The sequence below is a fragment of the Triturus cristatus genome, chromosome 7, assembly GCF_964204655.1.
Source record: "Triturus cristatus chromosome 7, aTriCri1.1, whole genome shotgun sequence".
Lineage (NCBI taxonomy): Eukaryota > Metazoa > Chordata > Amphibia > Caudata > Salamandridae > Triturus > Triturus cristatus.
The window spans coordinates 298,902,343-298,920,339 of NC_140590.1; the positions used below are offsets into that span (position 1 = coordinate 298,902,343).

Here is a 17,997-nt window from a genome sequence, read left to right on the forward strand (position 1 = left end):
CTCACTTCTTGTGTGTCCACACTTATCTTCGGCAATTCACATTTCTCCTCATCCCTGACCTCTTCAATCAAATTCTCTCACTCCCTTGCTGTCCTCTCTCATCCTCTCATCACCAAGCATACGGGTCGGACCCGTATGCTCTTCTCGGCAGGTGCCACTCTGCTTATTGTTCACCAATTCAAGAAGGCATGAATTGTCTCGCTGTTTTGGTGCAGGCCGCGCAGTTATGGAACATGCACCCTCCTTTTCTTCGCTCCACCAAGAATCTATTATCCTTTAGGAAGATATAAAAACCTTCTTTCTCTATGCTCTGTAGGTTACCCCATTTGGCTGGTTCTCCTTCTCCTTCTGTGTGTTTCTCATTTGCCTTCAGGCAGTAGATGTTTATTAGCCCCAGGACATCTTTTTGTAACAGTAGTGCACTACAAATGTAAATAATAATAGGCAGAAGCAGGAGAGCCACTAGACCAGAACTTCAGAGGGGGGGGGGGCTAACACTCCCAGTCAGGGCTGGTCCTAACGCTGGTCGCACCTGGTGCATCAGTCTTTTTTGATGCCCCACCCCCGTTTCCTCCTTCTCCATGAATTCCTTCACTGCCACTCACCAACAATGCACCGCATCTCTCTATAGCACCTTTCTGATAAACATTTCATTTTTATAACACTACTCATAGTTTACTCACACTCATTTCTGGGATCTGCATGGTACATATTCTTTGTAGCAGGCACATTAACCCTCTGCACTGTGTGGGTGACAAGAGTGCCCATGTGAGTGCACGGTGAGCGATGCAACAGTGAGAGTAGGACAAGAGGAGTGACTGCAGGGTGAGTGAGGTGGCATATGAAATTGGGTGCGGATGCAAGTTCAGAATGGGATGAATGAATGTATGATTACTGATGGGCTTGTTTGAGTGAGTTGCATATTGAGTAGTGAGGGGGACAGGTGAGTGAAGTGTCACATGAGTGCAGGATTAGTAGTGTACTCGTGTGACTGCAGGTTGAGGTATAGGGTGAGCAGCACAAGTGCATTGTGAGTGCAGAGTGATCACTGTGAGTGCAAGGTGAGCGGGTGAATGGTGCGAGTGCATGGTGATCAGTGTGAGTGCATTGTGATCGCTGTGAGTGCAGGGTGAGCGTGAAAATGAAGGGCGAGAAGGAGGAATGAGTTGTCTGAAGGCAGGGTGCATTCCCAGTCCCATGAAGTAACTCAGCATGTTATTGACGGCGGCGTTGAGTTCAAGATATAAGTTAAACTATTGCGGCATTAATCGGGGATCGAGGGTGAAGGAAATAAATAATGTGCTGAAACCTGCAACAAACTTCCAGTCCTATGGTTAGGGTTGCCAGCAGATTATTTTGATGGCCCAGTCGGTACAAAAAAAAGCAGTCACCTAAAGCGGTATTTTCAGGACTTATCTGTGCATACTTCCAACAGCAAATATACATAGAAAGCACTTTTAATTGTGTTCTAGGGCTGCCTCAATGATCCATGACTGATAATTAAAGAGAACAAAGACAGAAAAGTCACATAACCAATGCATACATACTTTGTTATTTCTAAGTCTATTTAGTACCAAGAGGAGATCTTTGCAGGCTCTTTAAACAAAACACGGCAGGCATTTTTAGGTCTCGCCTGAGCCAGCGCTTTAGCGCTGCTCTGGCGAGAGCTTTAGTTAATTGGGGTATTTGGAAGTGCAAACTAGTGCTTTTCAGGCCTCCAAATACAGTGCATGTGCGCCGGGCGCGCGCACCATTTGGCAGCCTGCCTGATCACTTTCGCGGCCGCTTTGATGTTCTCAGTGAGCCGCGTGGCCACTGAGAACATCAAAGCGGCCGCGAAAGTGATCACCATTTGCCACCCCCTCCCTTATCCCACTTCCTGCTTGTTATATTTACCATTCGTCATCACAAGGCCGTCATCATTCGTCTCACAAAATGTTGAAGTGTTTAGAGGCAATTAGTTTTGTCCTTTCGGGTGTACAAGAAAAAGTATTAACTTGTATTGACCCAATACGAAGCTCTTGACTTCTCCCCTAAAGCTCCCCTAAATGTGCCATGATGACATTTGCATTCCACTGGGAATGGTTAAGGGTTTTATGTGTGCTAGATGTATACTTTCCCATATATTACTTTGAAGTAAAGCCCGCATGAGAGAAACATCCTGTCACACAGTGACATTGAGGGAATGAATCTCATGTTAGGCAGCGCCTTTACAGTGGTGGCGAACCCCTGGACCGAAGGAGACGGAGCCTAAACTGCTGCTTCCTTCGCATCGCCATCCTTGCATACAGGTGTGAGTGCTATACATTTGAGCATCAAAGCTTATAAAATGTGGTTTATTCCTCGTATTTATAGCTTACTCTAGTGTTTAGGATGTTCTCCCGCTGACGTTCACTTCACACCTCACTTGACCCGCATACACCTCGTCTTGGCCTAGAAACCTGTCTTGTCATTGCCCTGAAGTCGGCCGTCTGTGACCTCGTCCGTGCCCCAGTGGCAGGTCATGTGACGGCAGGGAGCGTGTGCGCGTAACAAGCTCAGTCACTTGCTGTAAGAGATCCTTCCTCTGCCAGTACAGGGCAGCGAGCCCCGGGCGGACAACTCCCAGCATGACACAGCGGGCGTCGGGCCCTGCGCACGGTTTCATGTTGTTCAACCAGTCCCCCCGCCCCCCGTCTCCCAGGAGTACTTACTGGTTTTTCAGTTCGCACGAGAGTGTTTGGCGGGCCTTGTTCTCAGATGTATACTCTGTTTCACGCTTTCTGAGGCGCACAGCATGCTGCTTGTTCTGCAAGAGCCGAGCGCGCCTTCTGGTCTCAGGGCTTGGCAGCAAAGCAAACAAGCATTGGCATAGCCAATAGGTCTCGCCTTTGGGATCTTATAAGTGTTTAGCTATGCAATTAGTTGATGTTGTTGCACCAAGGATATTGTGCTGCATAGTAAATACTTATAAGGTCCCAAAAGCGAGACCTATTGGCTATGCCAATGCTTGTTCTTTTGGCAAGCTTACTTTGTATTCCTTTCCATTAAATGCATTCTCACACTACAGCAGTAAATGTAAAATACAAATGTAAGGAATAGGCTGAGTGGGGACCCAGGGGGTACTAGAACCAGGAAAAAAACCTAAGCCTCTGTAAAGGCATGTAAAACTGCAAATGGTCTTTAAAGACCTGTGAAAAACACGAGGGTGCCGGAGATAAGACTCCAGACAATGCCCAGCTGAGCCCCCAGCAGCTCAAGTTTCACTGCAGCAGCCCGGGCTGAGACACAGGATGGGGGAAGAGGGGGGGGTGGGGCTGGAGCCCTTGGGCCTGGGCAGAAGTGTGACTGGGAAGGCGTGACCCCCTTTGCATCACTCCACGGCCCCCCTGGGGGTCGCGCCCCACAGTTTGAAGACCCCTGCTATAATGTCAATTTAAACTTCTGCACCCAGTGTAATAAATATATATGTCCTCCTGACAAATTATGGCTTACCCCTTGTTTGTGCACACAAGTCCGTTGGCACAAGGACAGTAACCCTTTGTGGAGCTACCCTGCGTACCCCAGGTGATCATCCTCAGCAAACTTCCATAAGGACTGTTGCACTCCTCTCCTTCTGTTGGAGGTAGGGCACAGACTGGGGATGGGAGAGCTGTAACAAATACGAGATAAAAATAAAGGTAGAAGTTTCCATTTTACTTATATCAACATTTGAAAAAAAGTGCAAACATAACAAAAAGTTGGCAGTTGAGCCCTTGACAATCAATAACATCAAATTACAAAAAAAAACAAGATTTAATAGGCATTTAATTCATTAATACTACAAACTCTATCTTACACTAAAAAGCAAAATAAAAGCATGAGGAAACCAGACATTTTTGAAGAGATAAATCACCAATTTTTCTTTAAATGTTCAACAGATGAAGCAGAGAGGAAAGCTCCTCATAAACTTATACAAAAGCAGCTGAGGGTGCACAGCAGAACCAAAACCTATAATGGTAATAAATACGTTTATTGGAACAAATGTCCCTAAAATATAGACGAACAATACAACATGATAAAGCCAGCAAAACAAATAAAACCCACTCTCCTATCTATAAAACCAACATTACCATATCAAAATAAAATGCAGTTCCATCTGCAAATATTAATCCCTATTTTTGATGCAAAGTAAAAAATGTGCGAGTCCTACAGCTATGTCAAAAAATTCATGTTCAGCAAAAGTGCTATCCCCTCCTGTCTAGACCATGTCAGACATTTATTGAATAGAGATTTTAAAAACTTGACTTGCGCTGATTTAAAATGTAAACAATCTATCAAAATATGTCTTCTGAACCAATTCATCTTTATGGGGGAAAGAGCACACTCCATTATACACCTGCCAGCTTTTATATCATTGATGATGGGAAAAGACAGGATAACACCCAAGCCAAATTTTGAGCAGTTCTAGACGATAATTCTGATCGGGCAGACAGAACATATATGGGAAGAGATTTCCATGCCCTATGGTTTTATAGGTGAGGGTGATGGAGGAACTCATTTAAAAATAACTATCAACGTGTTTTACATGAGATGGTGAATCCATCAGTGAGGGTTTTATAAAGGAGGGGTCTCATCTTGATATTTTCCCAGAGAAGGTCTACAAAATTTTAAATTCATTAAACCTATTAACCACTGCTTTGGCCCATTCCCATTCTCTCACACGGATCTCCTCCCAACACAAATTTTTGTTGGCTGGTCACTGAGGGCAAATTAATTTTAAGAACCTTAGGAGACTGACACCAGCAATTCAATGCCAAGAGTTTAAATTGAATTCTTCACGGATCACTTCAACCATTGAGATCTTTGGTAAGCACACTAAACCTTTTAGCGCAGTCCCTACAAGGGCATCCCAAGAATACCTTCTGTCCAAGCAAATAACCTGCACCCCATACAGGGCTAATAGAGGAAGTGTGCTACTATATGCTTTCATTAGGGGCGCCCACGGAAATCTATAATAAATTCCATTACGTTTTACTGGTGACCTTGTTAGGTGCAAAATCCTGTTTTTTTTACTCCCACCCCATATTACTTGAGAATGTGGGCTCTAAATATTTATATTGGTTTACAATCTTAATCTGGTTGGCATCCAAGTGCACATTTTTCCCAAAAATCAGGATTTTAGTTTTTCCAAAATCTATCATTAGTCGATTTTCTGTACAGTAAAGACCTAAGGCATCTAATTTCCTCCGAAGCCCCATTACTATAATCCAGCACAATCAAATCATCCGCATACAGTAAACAGGGAATATGAGTAGAACCCATTTCAGGGGAGAACGTTTTTGTTCCTCTAAAATGCAGCTGGTAGATCTGCCACATAAAGGATGAGAAGGGTGGGAGCAAGGACACAGCCTTTTGTCAAACCTTTCCAGATATTAGTTTTTTTCGATATTCTTCCTGTGATGTTCAGTTACATCTGAACCAAATTACATGTATTGCGTTCCTGGATTGCAGAGAGCAAATATACAGGGGTCCTCCATAAACTCAACTTTGCCCACAGTCGCCCTCTTTCCACTGTATCAAAGGCTGTGCGGAAATCAATTTAAAAACAGGAAACAGTGATCTGCTGTTGAGTGCCCTTAGTGAAACCCCCCTTGTTCTGGGAAAGAAGGTCATGAGCCCTGGCCCATCCCTCTCAATGTATCGGGAGAATTTTTGAGTAAACCTTCTCTGAGATGTCTAACAAACATATCTATCTGTTGATCTATACTTTGCGGGGCACATTGCATCACCTTTCTTCAAAATTGGCAATATTATGGACCCTTTCCAAAATTCTGGGTACTTCCTGATCAAGGCTACGCATTTAAACAAAGCAGAGAAAATTCTGGCCCACCAGTCAGTGTTGATTTTTATTTCTACTGCTGGAATGTTTTCAGGCCCAGCTGCTCGACTCAAGTTTAGCGATGCAGTGACTGACCTAATATCCTTTACTGAAAACCAATCAGTTAACTGGCTGTCAACCTGATTTGGCAGAGAATCCCAATGCCTTACAGAGGACGAGCTGGTTATAATGATTGACACGGGTTGATATCTTGTTGGCCATATACATTCTCCAAATGTGCTATCCAGGTGTCTCCCTCAATTGAATATAGGACGGCTGCTACTAGTTATTACCTGGTGCACCAATTTCCAGAACTGTTTTTGGTGCCGTGACACAATTACCTCTGTCATTTCCTCCCATCAATTGTAATAACATTGTCTTTTCTTTAAACTTTTCTTTTTTTTCCCTTAAAAAGCTGCCTATACTTGATTGTGAGACAGTCTACAACTTGTATAGTGATGCCTAATTGACCATGACGATAATTCTTGACAGACTTTCTCAACTGACTTTTATGTATCTGGCAGGTAGAATCAAAGCATGTATTGTTTGCTTGTTTTGTGGGACCTTTTGCCTTTCCCAAACTGAATCTTAGATTAACACTTACACAAGAAAGAACATTACCCATCAGGTCCTTTTACCACCTTAATAGATGTTCACCCATTTCTAGGCCAATGCCTATATTCCCTCTTACCTGCCAATTAGCTAAGTGATGAAGATGACCAGGGACTATGCAAGTGATTAAGCGACGTGAATAACTTATAACTATGGGTAAAACCTTTTCAAGATGCAATGCTTCTCCAAAAGTAGTTACACGTGCCCCCTGTTCGTTCCCCTCAAAATACAATAGATTAAAAGAATCAGTCACGCCAAACTGCCTTGACACTGACGTTCTCCCACAACCATGTTTCTTGTAATAGCACAATATTTCCCAGTTTGTAAAAACCTGCTGCGTAGTACTAATGGGGGTAAGGAGGAGACGGCATGAGTTATTGGAAGCACAGGGATAACAGGTTCCTTCACAGGCAAAGCAGAAAAAGGATTTTCACAAGACACTGTAACTTCGTAAGGAGCCACCAGCGAGGCAGGTTCACAAGTTGTCTCAGTTTGGAGGGGCACCATAAAAACACACCTGTTTGTAGCAGTAAATGGATGGTTGGCCTGAGGGCCAAGAGACTTGCATGGCTTACTGGTCGTTTAGTAAATATTTTTGGTAAAGGTTTTCCTTTTGCTTTAAGTCTAGAAGATGAGACAAAAGAAGAAGAAGCTGGCTTTAAAAAATAGTCTCAATTTCGTTGATCAGTTTCTTAATTTCCCCAGCGTGATAGTATTGGAATGTTGATTGGCTGTTTTTTGTTTTGCTAGACAACCCAGTATACATTTCTGGTGCCTTCCTTTTCCCCATATTCGTACCAGAGGAGAAGCAAAGATCTTAACGCTCTCACTTCTTGGCCAAGTTAAAGTAGGGGAAGGATGGAACCTGGATGTAAAAATCAGCAGAGTATGGGGAACTAAGGCACATGTAGAAAATCCTTCCACAGGAGCAGCTTCCTTGCAAACCAGCAGTCACTATTGGAAACTTGAGCACATACCTTTCAAGTACTGTCAGCGACCAGCAGCCAAGAGGGGTTCCAAGTCGTGAGTGCTTTTAAGACTGAGCTCGCAGAGCTTAGGGCGGAAGTCAAGGTACTAACAACTCGTTTCTCGACAATTGTTACCCTGAATCATGAAAATATAGTTTTTAAAGCTAATCAGTGTCTTCCACCTCCTGAGTGAAGTTGCCATTCAGGTTCTTGGAGTTCAATACTAACTACTGCTTCATTGCATTGGGGATTTTCTAACACTAGGCATGATTTGGCTATGCACAGAACTTTCCCCCCTACTTTTTGTGAAAGATCTTATCCACTCATCAAAGTGTATAAGTGCCTCCATCCTGAACTTCCCAGTTCGATTCCCCAGGCAATCCCCACCAACAAGTGTTTCAGCGAAGCTTTGTCAACCAAAGCTTTTCCTAATGCCTGGTGGGTCTCTGGTGATGGGTCAGTAGGTGATTTGAATGCACAATGTGCCCAGACTCCCTCGAGGCACAAGAGAAGGCAGTAATTCACTTAGTAATAAAGTGACTCATTGGATTCAGAACGTTCTTCAATAGTCAGCTCAGATATAGTGAGGACGACTCGCGGCGAAGCACCTGGTGGCAATCCCACGTATGTTTAAATCTTTCTGTCGTCCTGGGATGTGGCGGATGAGTTAATTGTATTGTCTAGTTTTCAGAAATGTCTGGGTTTGGTAGGTTTCCCTAGATGGCCGCAAAGCCCGGGACCAAAAAACAGGTGCCCACTTGCAAATCCTAGTCGTTTTGTGATAGATAATTTAAGTGTCTCCATAATACAATACTAGGCCCACCCACAAAAGTGACGTTTTTATCGGTAGACCTGGGGGAATGCCGGGTGAGTAGGCAAGCCACATTTCCATGGACTCCCCTGGGTGTCTAATTTTTCAGAAATGTCTGGGTTTGGTAGGTTTCCCTAGACGCCCACCGAGCCAGGGATCAAAATCGCAGGTGACTCCCTCGCACAACCAGGTTGTAATAACACTAAAAAAAGCCTCTTATAGCCTTGTCTGTTATAGTCCCAAGGAAGGCCTTTGCACCCGATTGCATTTCATGTGACCTGTTAGCTGCAGAACCATTTATATGGAGCCCATATCTTAATTTGATGTAAAAATACATCCTGGGGGGCTGGGCGGCTTCCTAAATCTTGACATTATGCCAAGATCGTCCCCATCTATAAGGAGGATAGTCAAGAAAACCCCTGCAACTATAGACCCATTAGTTTGATTGATGGGTTGCAAAAACTCTTCTGTCGTCAAATCCTGGGGAAACTTACAGATTGGGCCACTTAGAACAACATCCTATCAGATCTTCAAGCAGGTTTTCTCCAGAAGATAAGCACAATAGATCATAGTTTTCGCTTCTGTGCAATATATTAGCAAACAGTGATATTGGAAAAGGGCCATCTGTATGTGGTTTTGACTTAATCCCTCACCACAAGCTCAGGGGTGTTCTCAGTAGCGTCAGGTCCCAGTTAACATTTTATCTGTTTTAATCCGTCTACATGAATTGAAATATGCCAGTGTTAGCTATGGAACTAGGGGTGAGCTGTCTAACTGTTTCAGAATAGAGAAGGGAGTACGACAGGGATGTGTATTGGAACAATCTTCTTCACATTATACTTAAATAATTTAGTGCATTGCTTAAACTTCCCTGACAATGATGCTTCAAAAGTAGGTGCTTCCAACATTTCTGTTTGCAGATGACTCCAACATTTCTGTTGGCAGATGACACACTTTTCATCTCTAAAACTCCTGCTGGTTTGTAGGCCCTAGTGGGTTACTTTCGAATTTTTGGTTCTGAGAGAGGATTAGCCTTGGACATGTAGTAGACAAATGTATGTCCTTTAACCCTTATAAATCTGTGAAGAGCTATATCAAGGCTCGGAACGAACTGCTTGAACAAGTTCAAGACTTTAATTACCAAGTAGTCAGATTGACCAATACATTTTCTTGGTTGCTGCAGAGCAATAATAGCACATTAAAGTTACACCAGGAATCCAGGGTCATTTTGAAGTTAGTCAAGAACACCAAAACCAGAGTTTGTTCCCCAACAGTAGAAATATACAACGTCAAACCCAAGGGGCTGGCACTCCATGGTTCAGAGCTAAGGGGTCATGCAAACGACAAAAGCTTATAGTGGCTGAAATCAAATTTATCAGGTCAATACAAAATCTCCCACAGACCCCCCTTTGCCTACCTCAGCTACTTGATGGCAGGTGTGTATCCGATTTCTACCATAATCAAACTTAAACCGCTATTGTAGTGGCATAGATTGTGGTCCACACATGAGCTAGCTCGCTATTGGCTACCACTTATGGACATATAGCGATTGAATGGTTATTTGAAAATTCTCTGGCTATTATATGCTAAAAGAATGTTATACAGCCTTGATTTTTCCGGTCTCTGGGACTCTCCTGCTGATGCTGTGTTAGTGCCAAAGAGATCAAAGAGAAATTAAAGACTCTCTTATGAGATGAGGAAAATACTTAGTTGTAAGCCGGATAGCTTGACACATAGGTTCTTAGATTATACAGTTATTCCTTCATTTCAACCTTTTTTTGACAAGATCACATGCCCCTTAGCCAAGCCGTTGCACATTAAGTTCAGACGTGGGATCCTGCTTTAACAGCTTTTTAATCCGCTGCGGTGAATTATATTGCACTAGCACTTTATGTACGTCATTTAGATTTGAGATTGAAACCCTGCACCACTTCCTTTACTTTTATAATGCTCATGCAACTCCTCACAAGAAGTGTCTGCCATCTCTTAGAAACTAGACAATATGAAATTGCACTGAAAATTTTCAGAACTGATACCAATTAAATGATTTACATCAGTATTGCCAAATTGTTATCCTCTGCATGGATTTTACACAAGAAATGTTTAGATTCTGATGTTGATCATCTTTCATAACATTACTGATATTATCTTCCTAACCAAACCTGTTCTAAAAGCACCCCACTGGTATACATAATCTTTTATCTCATTTCAGCCCCCACACAGTATCCCATGCTACCCACCATATTAACTTACCGGGACCTGTAAGTGTCTATATAAAACTCCCTCCCCAACACCCCCTACCCTCAACTCAAACACCCCTCCCTTGCCATGTCTGGTCTACTCCCTGTTCAATGTGACTACCCATCCCGTTACTTGCTACTTATGTGATATTTTCTAGATCAACTCACCAAAGCTTCTACAAGCTGAATTCCTGGCGATTAGTGGGGGGAGAACATGGCGGCTGTTGCATGAGCTGCTGCTTTCTCGCCGGAGGCTCCCGCGTCCCATGCCCTGAAACTGGAGTCAATTTGTACATAGAACCACGCTCTTTTACCTCATCTCTGTTACCTCACCCAAAGCTCTGAATCTGTCATGTCTGTGGTTTTTCCACGAGTATGTGTTACGCTGTCCTAGTGCCAGTCGCGAACTGCTCGTCGGCTGTCTCTGCAGTTTCCACCCGCTGGGAGGCAGCCGCCCTGAAGCTAAGGAGGGCCGCAGGGCAGCAGCGCGCGTCTCCTATGGGTCGGCGCATGCAGCAGCAGCACACGTTAGGTTTGTTCAGGCATGGAAAAGGCAGATGCTGGTGAAGAGGCTGAAGGGTTGGAACTTGTACAGCCCATAAGCTGCCCTCGACGATGAGACAAGGACAGGTGGGCCAGTCAGGCCAAACCTCACCAGTCACATTACCTGCATCAAAAGAAGGTAAAGGGTATTGGGGGGCTTCCCAGAGACCTTTGAAATCGGCATTGAAAGGGAAAAAGCAGGCCCCTACAAAGGAGAAGGTTGCTAGTGGAGGGGGAAGGAAAGCCCTCCCCCCGATTTACACAAGTAGATACACAGGACCCAGAGTCAGAGGGAGTCAGTTAGCAGTGGCTGAAAAGGGCCTTAAACATCCAATGAGGGCTTCGTCAGCATTACTGGAAGCATTATTTCGCAATCTCTCGGATCATATTAAAAAAGGGGTTTGCTGTGTCCGAATCTAACCAAGGTGAGATTAGGAGATTCTGTAAATCCCTGGCAAGGAAAATCGGCCTCCTCAACACGAGAACTGAGACTCTTGAAAGCTCCGTAGGAGAATTAAAAGAAGAATTTAGTTCAGCTAAAGCAGATATTCTGGCTCTTAAAAGGGAGGAGCAGAATGCAGTTCGGGAGTGGCTCGGCCTGGCCGGGGCCTTCCTTTGTATTTCCATATGATTTCGTTTCTCACTGTGAGGGATGAGTTGCAATTGCTGGGGGAGGGTATATTGACAGTGCATTGGGGGGGTGGGAGTTTATTGCTTTTCTTCTGTTGTTATTACATGTTGCCTTATAATTTTTAAAGCATAAATGTCAATGCTTTTATCGTATCATATATGTGGCAGACGTTCTCTGGATTTCAGGGCTCTGCAGAATATTTGTGGCTTGACACAATAACATTTGTTTAAAAAAAAAAAAAAAAAAGGGAGGAGCAGGAGGTTCGAGGCAGGAGGTTCGAGACCGTAGAAGTAATCTTCGCATTTTGAATATTCCAGAGAAGGAGGGAGAGGACCTAAAGTCTTATATTATTGCGTAATTAAAGGAAACAATGCAGATTGAGGAGTCCGAGAAAGAGCTACGTAAAGACATCCAAAGGGTGCATAGGGACCCATATAGCAGAAACCCGAATAGAATGAAACCTAGGAAGATTCTTCTAAATTTTCACACATACTCTCTGAAGGAAGAAATCCTAAGCATGGGCCTGAAAATTAAATCTCTGAGGGGGAAAGACTTTTCATTTGAAATACATTCTGACCTTGCTCGAGCTACCTTAGATAGGTAATGGGAGCTGGGGAGAAAACTAGAGGAATTTAAAAAGCTAGGGCAGTGGCCCAACTTAAGTTCCCAGCGTCCCTAAAAGTTATGTACAAGAATAAGATGCATAATTTAAGATCGCAACAAGAGGCAGATGAGCTTTTGGAGTACATTAAGAAAGGGGACCCTTAATCAGGGATACATTGGCTTGACTCTCCTCCTCCTGGGGCTACAGATTCTCTAAGCTAAACCTTACCCTGTTATTGTCACCTAATTGAGTGGGGGGGGGGGAGACCGGTAGTGGGGAAAATTACCCAAGTCTATATAGAATAGATGTACACAGTCAAAAACAGAAATATGTAAATGTAAAATGATTTATGAATAAGAAACAAAGAGGGTGGATACGCAAATGCATGGAGTTTGTTGTGGTTCTATTTTTTCTTCCTCCCAAGAGGGACAGGGAGGCGAGTGGCCTCCGAGTGTAGCAGATAGGATTTCCATCAAGTCCAGGACAATAATGGGGTGGGTTGTCCAGGGAGGGGTTTAGAAGGGGGGAGGGTGCACTGGGAGGGGAGCATGTAGGGTAAGAAATCCCCAAAAATGTTCTCATAAACCTCAGTAAGTCCGCTTACCTCAGCTGTCTCAGTTATCCTAGTTTTAAACGTTTTGGTCTGGTCTTGGCGATCTCTTTTTTCCATGGCTCGTATGTACTTTAAGGTCAAACTACAGTGAGAATGGTCCTGTTCCTATCATGGAACGTGAACGGCTTGCGTGTTAAGTAAAGAAGGGCAAACATTTTACAATATATTAGGGACTCCCCATGCAGGTTATCATCCTGCAAAAGACACACCTGTCGAAAGACTAATCAACTTAGGTATTTAAGAAATTAAAATGGGTTCAACATATGATTTGCACTGACCAAAGTGCCAATATTAGAGGAATTGCGATATTAATAAAAAAACAATCCAAAGCACGCCTATTAGACTCTACAATTGATACCGGCGGTAGGTGGGTCATTCTTAAGGTGATTATTCTGAGCACTCTCTTTACTTTGGTGGGCTATTATGGCCCAAATCATGACGATCCTATCCTTTTAAAAACTATTTTTGCAAACCTGCAAGATTTTCCAGACCCTGCAATCATGGCAGGCGATTTTAATATCGTGTTGGACCCCAAACTGGACAAATCACTAAATAGCAGAGCTATAACGCCATCTAAATCTCGGGCATACCTCCACTCAATGATGAAGCAGACGGGACCTAGTTATGTCTAGAGAGATAGATCTGGCCTCCAGTTAGAGTCTCTTACTATAATGGGAAGTACTGCCACAAATCCAGGATTGACTATGTTCTTTTTAGCTACAGTTTGAGGGGAAAAGTCAAGAACATTAGTTACTTGATGCCACATTTATCTGACCATTCAGGGGTATACCTTGATTTGTGTTAGACCTGGTACCATTGGCGTGAGTCTCCCTTCCATTTTGTCACGATTACCTCCTCTGTTTTTGATATGTTTTGCTGGTTTAGATGCTTTGGGCACTGTGCCACTGCTATTCAGTGCCACAGTACAAGTGCTCCCTATGTTAAATTGATGTATTGATTAGTGACTCCATGATTGGCTTATATGATTTACTTGTCAGACCTTAGTATAGTGCACCATGTGTGCCCAGGGCATGTAAATCAAATGCTGCTGGTGGGCTTGCAGCACTGATTGTGCCACCCACAGAAGCAGCTTGTAAAGTGTGTCTCAGGCCTGCCATTGCAGAGCCTGTGTGAAGTCTGAAACTATATGTAATCTCACAAAAAAGTCCAAAAAAAGGAGGAATTATTACCTGCCACGGTACCGCTCCAACTATAATACTCACACAAAGTAACCGGATGGTGTGCCAGCTATATCTTATCACTGGTTGAGAAATGGTTGTGAAAATGGGAGACAATTATTTTTGTAAAGACGAGAACCCTCACTCACCCAGAGGTGACATGCTTCATCATTGGATTCCCTCTTGCACACTGCAAACGCAAGGTACACAGTGTGGGCTACAACTCTCCCACAGGAGAGGAGCGTGAGGTGTTTTAGTCATCCAATGTTGATATGAGTGAGGGGCAGAGTGCAAAAATTAAATGAAAAATGGTGAATTAAATCTATCTCATCAGTGGACAATGAATTTGTAATGGTTGTCCCCAGCGGAGAGAGATAAAAGACAGTGTGAGGAATAGGGATATGGATGTTCCCTATAAAACTAGGTCAACATGTTTCTGCCTTGATGACCAAAGGTTTGTGGCATTCTTCATGACCGATATCATGTCACTCTGAGTAAATATACCATACTCATTTTTATGAAGAATTAGGGAACCAGCTGCAGTCTGGTCCGTTTTCAATCTCAGGCCAATCGTTTACTTCCACCTTTAGAGGGTCATTTACGTGTGGGTCTCGAAAATCAACTTTCTCGGCTCCTCCAGCGTGCGCGTAAAAGCCATTTCTCAACCAGTAATTAGATATAGCTGGCACACCATCCGGTTACTTTTTGTGAGTATTGCAGTGTAGTACTGCCATGTCGACTTGGTAAGTGCACCCACTTACCAGTCCCTAAACCTTCCCTTTTCTACATATCAGACACCCTTAAGGTAGGCCCCAGGGCAGGGTGCATTGTAAGTATAAGATAGGACATGCCCTGATGTGTGTGGCATGTCTTGATAGTGAACTACCGCCATTTTCGTTGTTCACTATTGCAAGGCTACCTGTCCCCATAGGCCGGAATGGGCAGTTTGATTATAACATTTTATAATCCTAACGGACCCAGGGAACATGGTACATATCAAATTCGAGTTTAGTATGCCTGAACTCAGAATGATAAAATACATCTTTTAGTGAAGTTGGTTTTAACATTCTGTGTTTGAAAATACCACTTTTAGAAAGTAGGTATTTTCTTACCTAACCATCCAGCCTGCCACTGCTAGTTTGTGTATTGTCTGTCTGGTTTGTGATTGACTGGGACTGGGGGTCTCCAAGAGACAGGGTGAGTCAGCACAGGGCTGAATAGACCTATCTGTATGTAGAGTGGTGGGAGGAGTAGCATCTGGGCCTGAATAGGGCTGTGCCTGCCTTCCACAATGCTGGCTCCACCTCCTGTGGTGCATCTGATGTCCCTGGCCCACTCTGACAAAGAAAGAAGGGGTACACTGGCAGAATGCACCCAGAACTGGTTTGGACTAGGTACAGGACCCTTTGCATTCAGAGGACAAAGGATTTATGAGTATAAATGCTGGGGCCCAGACCCCAAGACTTTAGATCACTTCTGGGAAAACAAGACAAACCTTTACCAAGGAGAAGAACCAAAGAAGCTACAGGAGTTTGGACTGCCCCTCTGCCAGTGTGCTGTCTGCTGGGTTGGCCTGCAGTGGTCTCTTCATTGCCAAAGAAAGGAGAAGTAACTTTTAAAGAGCCTTCATCATCTTGCAGAATATTACCCCAAGGGCTTGATTTGAGCTTGCCTCCTGACCGAAGTCTCAGGGATGCCAGACTTCACCCCTTCTGTTTGCCTGCATCTGGAACTTGCTTTTCCAGCTGCTACAGAAGGAATCCTGCAACACCGATGCTGGCGAGCAACGCCCTCATCTGCATCGAAGCCGTGAGCGCTGCTCCGACTTACAATGTAGACCCGGCGCCTGCTGCTGTGCCGCATCGACTCGGAGGCCAACATCATCACGGAGCCGATCGTCGACATGAGTGGTCAAGAATCCATCGACATTTTGGTTTCGGCGCCATCGTGACATCACCTCCTCTCCGGTCAGGAACCGACGCCTCCCCAGCCTGCGCAAGCATCCAGGACACCGACGCATCATCTCCCCCGAAGCAAGGAACCGATGTCGCAACGCGCCAACGACGCCGCACCTCCCCGATGCCGTGAGCGGTCTTTATATTTGCTTTTCCAAGGTACTGTTCTCTGTGGGTCTGTTTTGTCTCCGGGCCCGACGCCGCACACCTCGCGGTCGGTGCCGTAATTTGGGATTTCTTTGACCTTGACTTCGTGATAACTCCCGTTGGGTTTACCTGTTGCTAAAGACTACTTTTAAGTGAATTACCTATTTTTGAATCACTTCTACCATTGTGAAGTATTAATTGATTACAGTATTGTGGATTTTTGCCGTTTATGGTCTTGTGTTAAGTCTATAAAAAGAATACTTATTTTAATAAAACCTGTGTGGTGTCCATCTGTAGTGATTTCACTGTATTACTGTATGTGTTCACAAATGCTTAACACACTGCCTCTGAGATAAGCCTGTCTGCTCGTTATCTAGGAGTGTAATCCCTTTTCCCTGACTTAGAAGCAAGGGTCCCTATTTGGTCAAAGGTGCAAGCCATTGCCAACTAGAGACCCCCAGTTCTAACATTGGTGGTCAGCGGTGAGGATCCTGGACTTGCATTTGTGACTCATATACAGTGATTGGTGTACACTACTAGTGAGTGCAGACCAAACGCAACCACATACTTTTTTTTTTGGTAGAATTTATTTTTCCTTGTACTATTATTTTTCCTGAGATTTGCCAATTCTTACTGCCACGAGCAGACCAGAATCTGTTGCATCTATGGATCTAGATTTTGAGGAAGAGATATTGGAAACCTACAATTTGAAACAGCTCAAGCATCTCTGCAGAAAATTAACAGTTGCTACCCCAGGCATTTCCAAAAAGGATCACTACCAAAAGGTGCTGTGGGCCTGGGTAGAAGTAAGAAATGCCCCTGAGCTGGTGGTGGAGCCAGCTGGGGAGGCAGATGGCAGCTGGACAGGCCAGTGTTTCCAGCTAGGGGAGGGGTACCGTCCCCACCTGGCAGTAGCGTCTCCTCCAAAGACCTGTCCCCCAGAGAGCTGGAAGACAGGGAGAGAGCTAGGGCGCACAGAATGGAGATGGCTTATCTCAAGATGGAGGGTCAGAGGGAACTAGAGAATAACAGGTTGTCCTTGGAGAGAGAGAGAATGAGAATGGAGCATGAGAGGATGTTGAGGGAGTTAGAAATCAAGGCAAAAGGCTTAGAGATCAATCCCTCTGGTGGCAGCGCACCATCTGTGCCTTCAGAAGGCCGGGTATATATCCCCAAGGATGTCATCAAAGATTTCCATAAGCATGAAGATATTGGGCAGTGGTTTGCAGCCTATGAGATAGCAATGTTGGCCCACCGGGTCCCTGAGAAGGATTGGGGAGTGGGGATGTGGGGCCGCTTTGTGAGTGAAGGGAGGGATACTTTGCTAGACCTACCCAGTGAGAATAGGATGTCTTATGCCCACATGAAGGAAGCCCTGATAACAAGGTATGGTTTGACCCCAGAACTCTATAGACAGAGGTTCAGGAATAGTAAGAAGCTGGAGGCAACCACTTGGGTAGAAAATGTATCCTTCTTTTGCAGAGCTATGGTTGGTTGGGTGAAGGGTAGCAAAGTGGTTACTTTTGAAGTGCTCTATGATTTGTTTGCATGGGAGCACTTGTCTGCTAATTGGTTTCCAGAGCTATGCCAGCACCTTATTGATAGCAAGTTAACTAACCCTAGGAAGCTTGCTGAGGAGGCGGACCGTTGGGTCAGTACCAGGGTCCACAAGGGTCATTTAGGAGACTCCGACAAAGGTGGGCAGACTCCCCAGCAGAAGAGTGGGGGGGACAAGGGTAAACAGAGATAGTTCCAGAAAGGGCCCCAAAGTAATTCCCAAGGGAACCAAGGGAAGGGTTCCCAGTCTCCCACTGAGAAGAAGCAAGAGGTACGACAGGTAAACCTGTCCAGAGGGG

The 17,997-nt window shown here is 44.4% G+C and overlaps 1 protein-coding gene across 1 annotated transcript in view; it reads right to left on the reverse strand.

Annotated features, from left to right (window-relative positions):
- LOC146809490 (dickkopf-related protein 3-like) overlaps positions 1 to 17,997 on the reverse strand; it is a 1,194,695-nt gene that overhangs the window by 50,264 nt on the left and 1,126,434 nt on the right. The window contains exon 6 of the mRNA XM_085616337.1: positions 3,475 to 3,631. Within this exon, the coding sequence (XP_085472463.1) occupies positions 3,475 to 3,631 (157 nt within the window). The remainder of the gene's footprint in view (positions 1 to 3,474; positions 3,632 to 17,997) is intronic.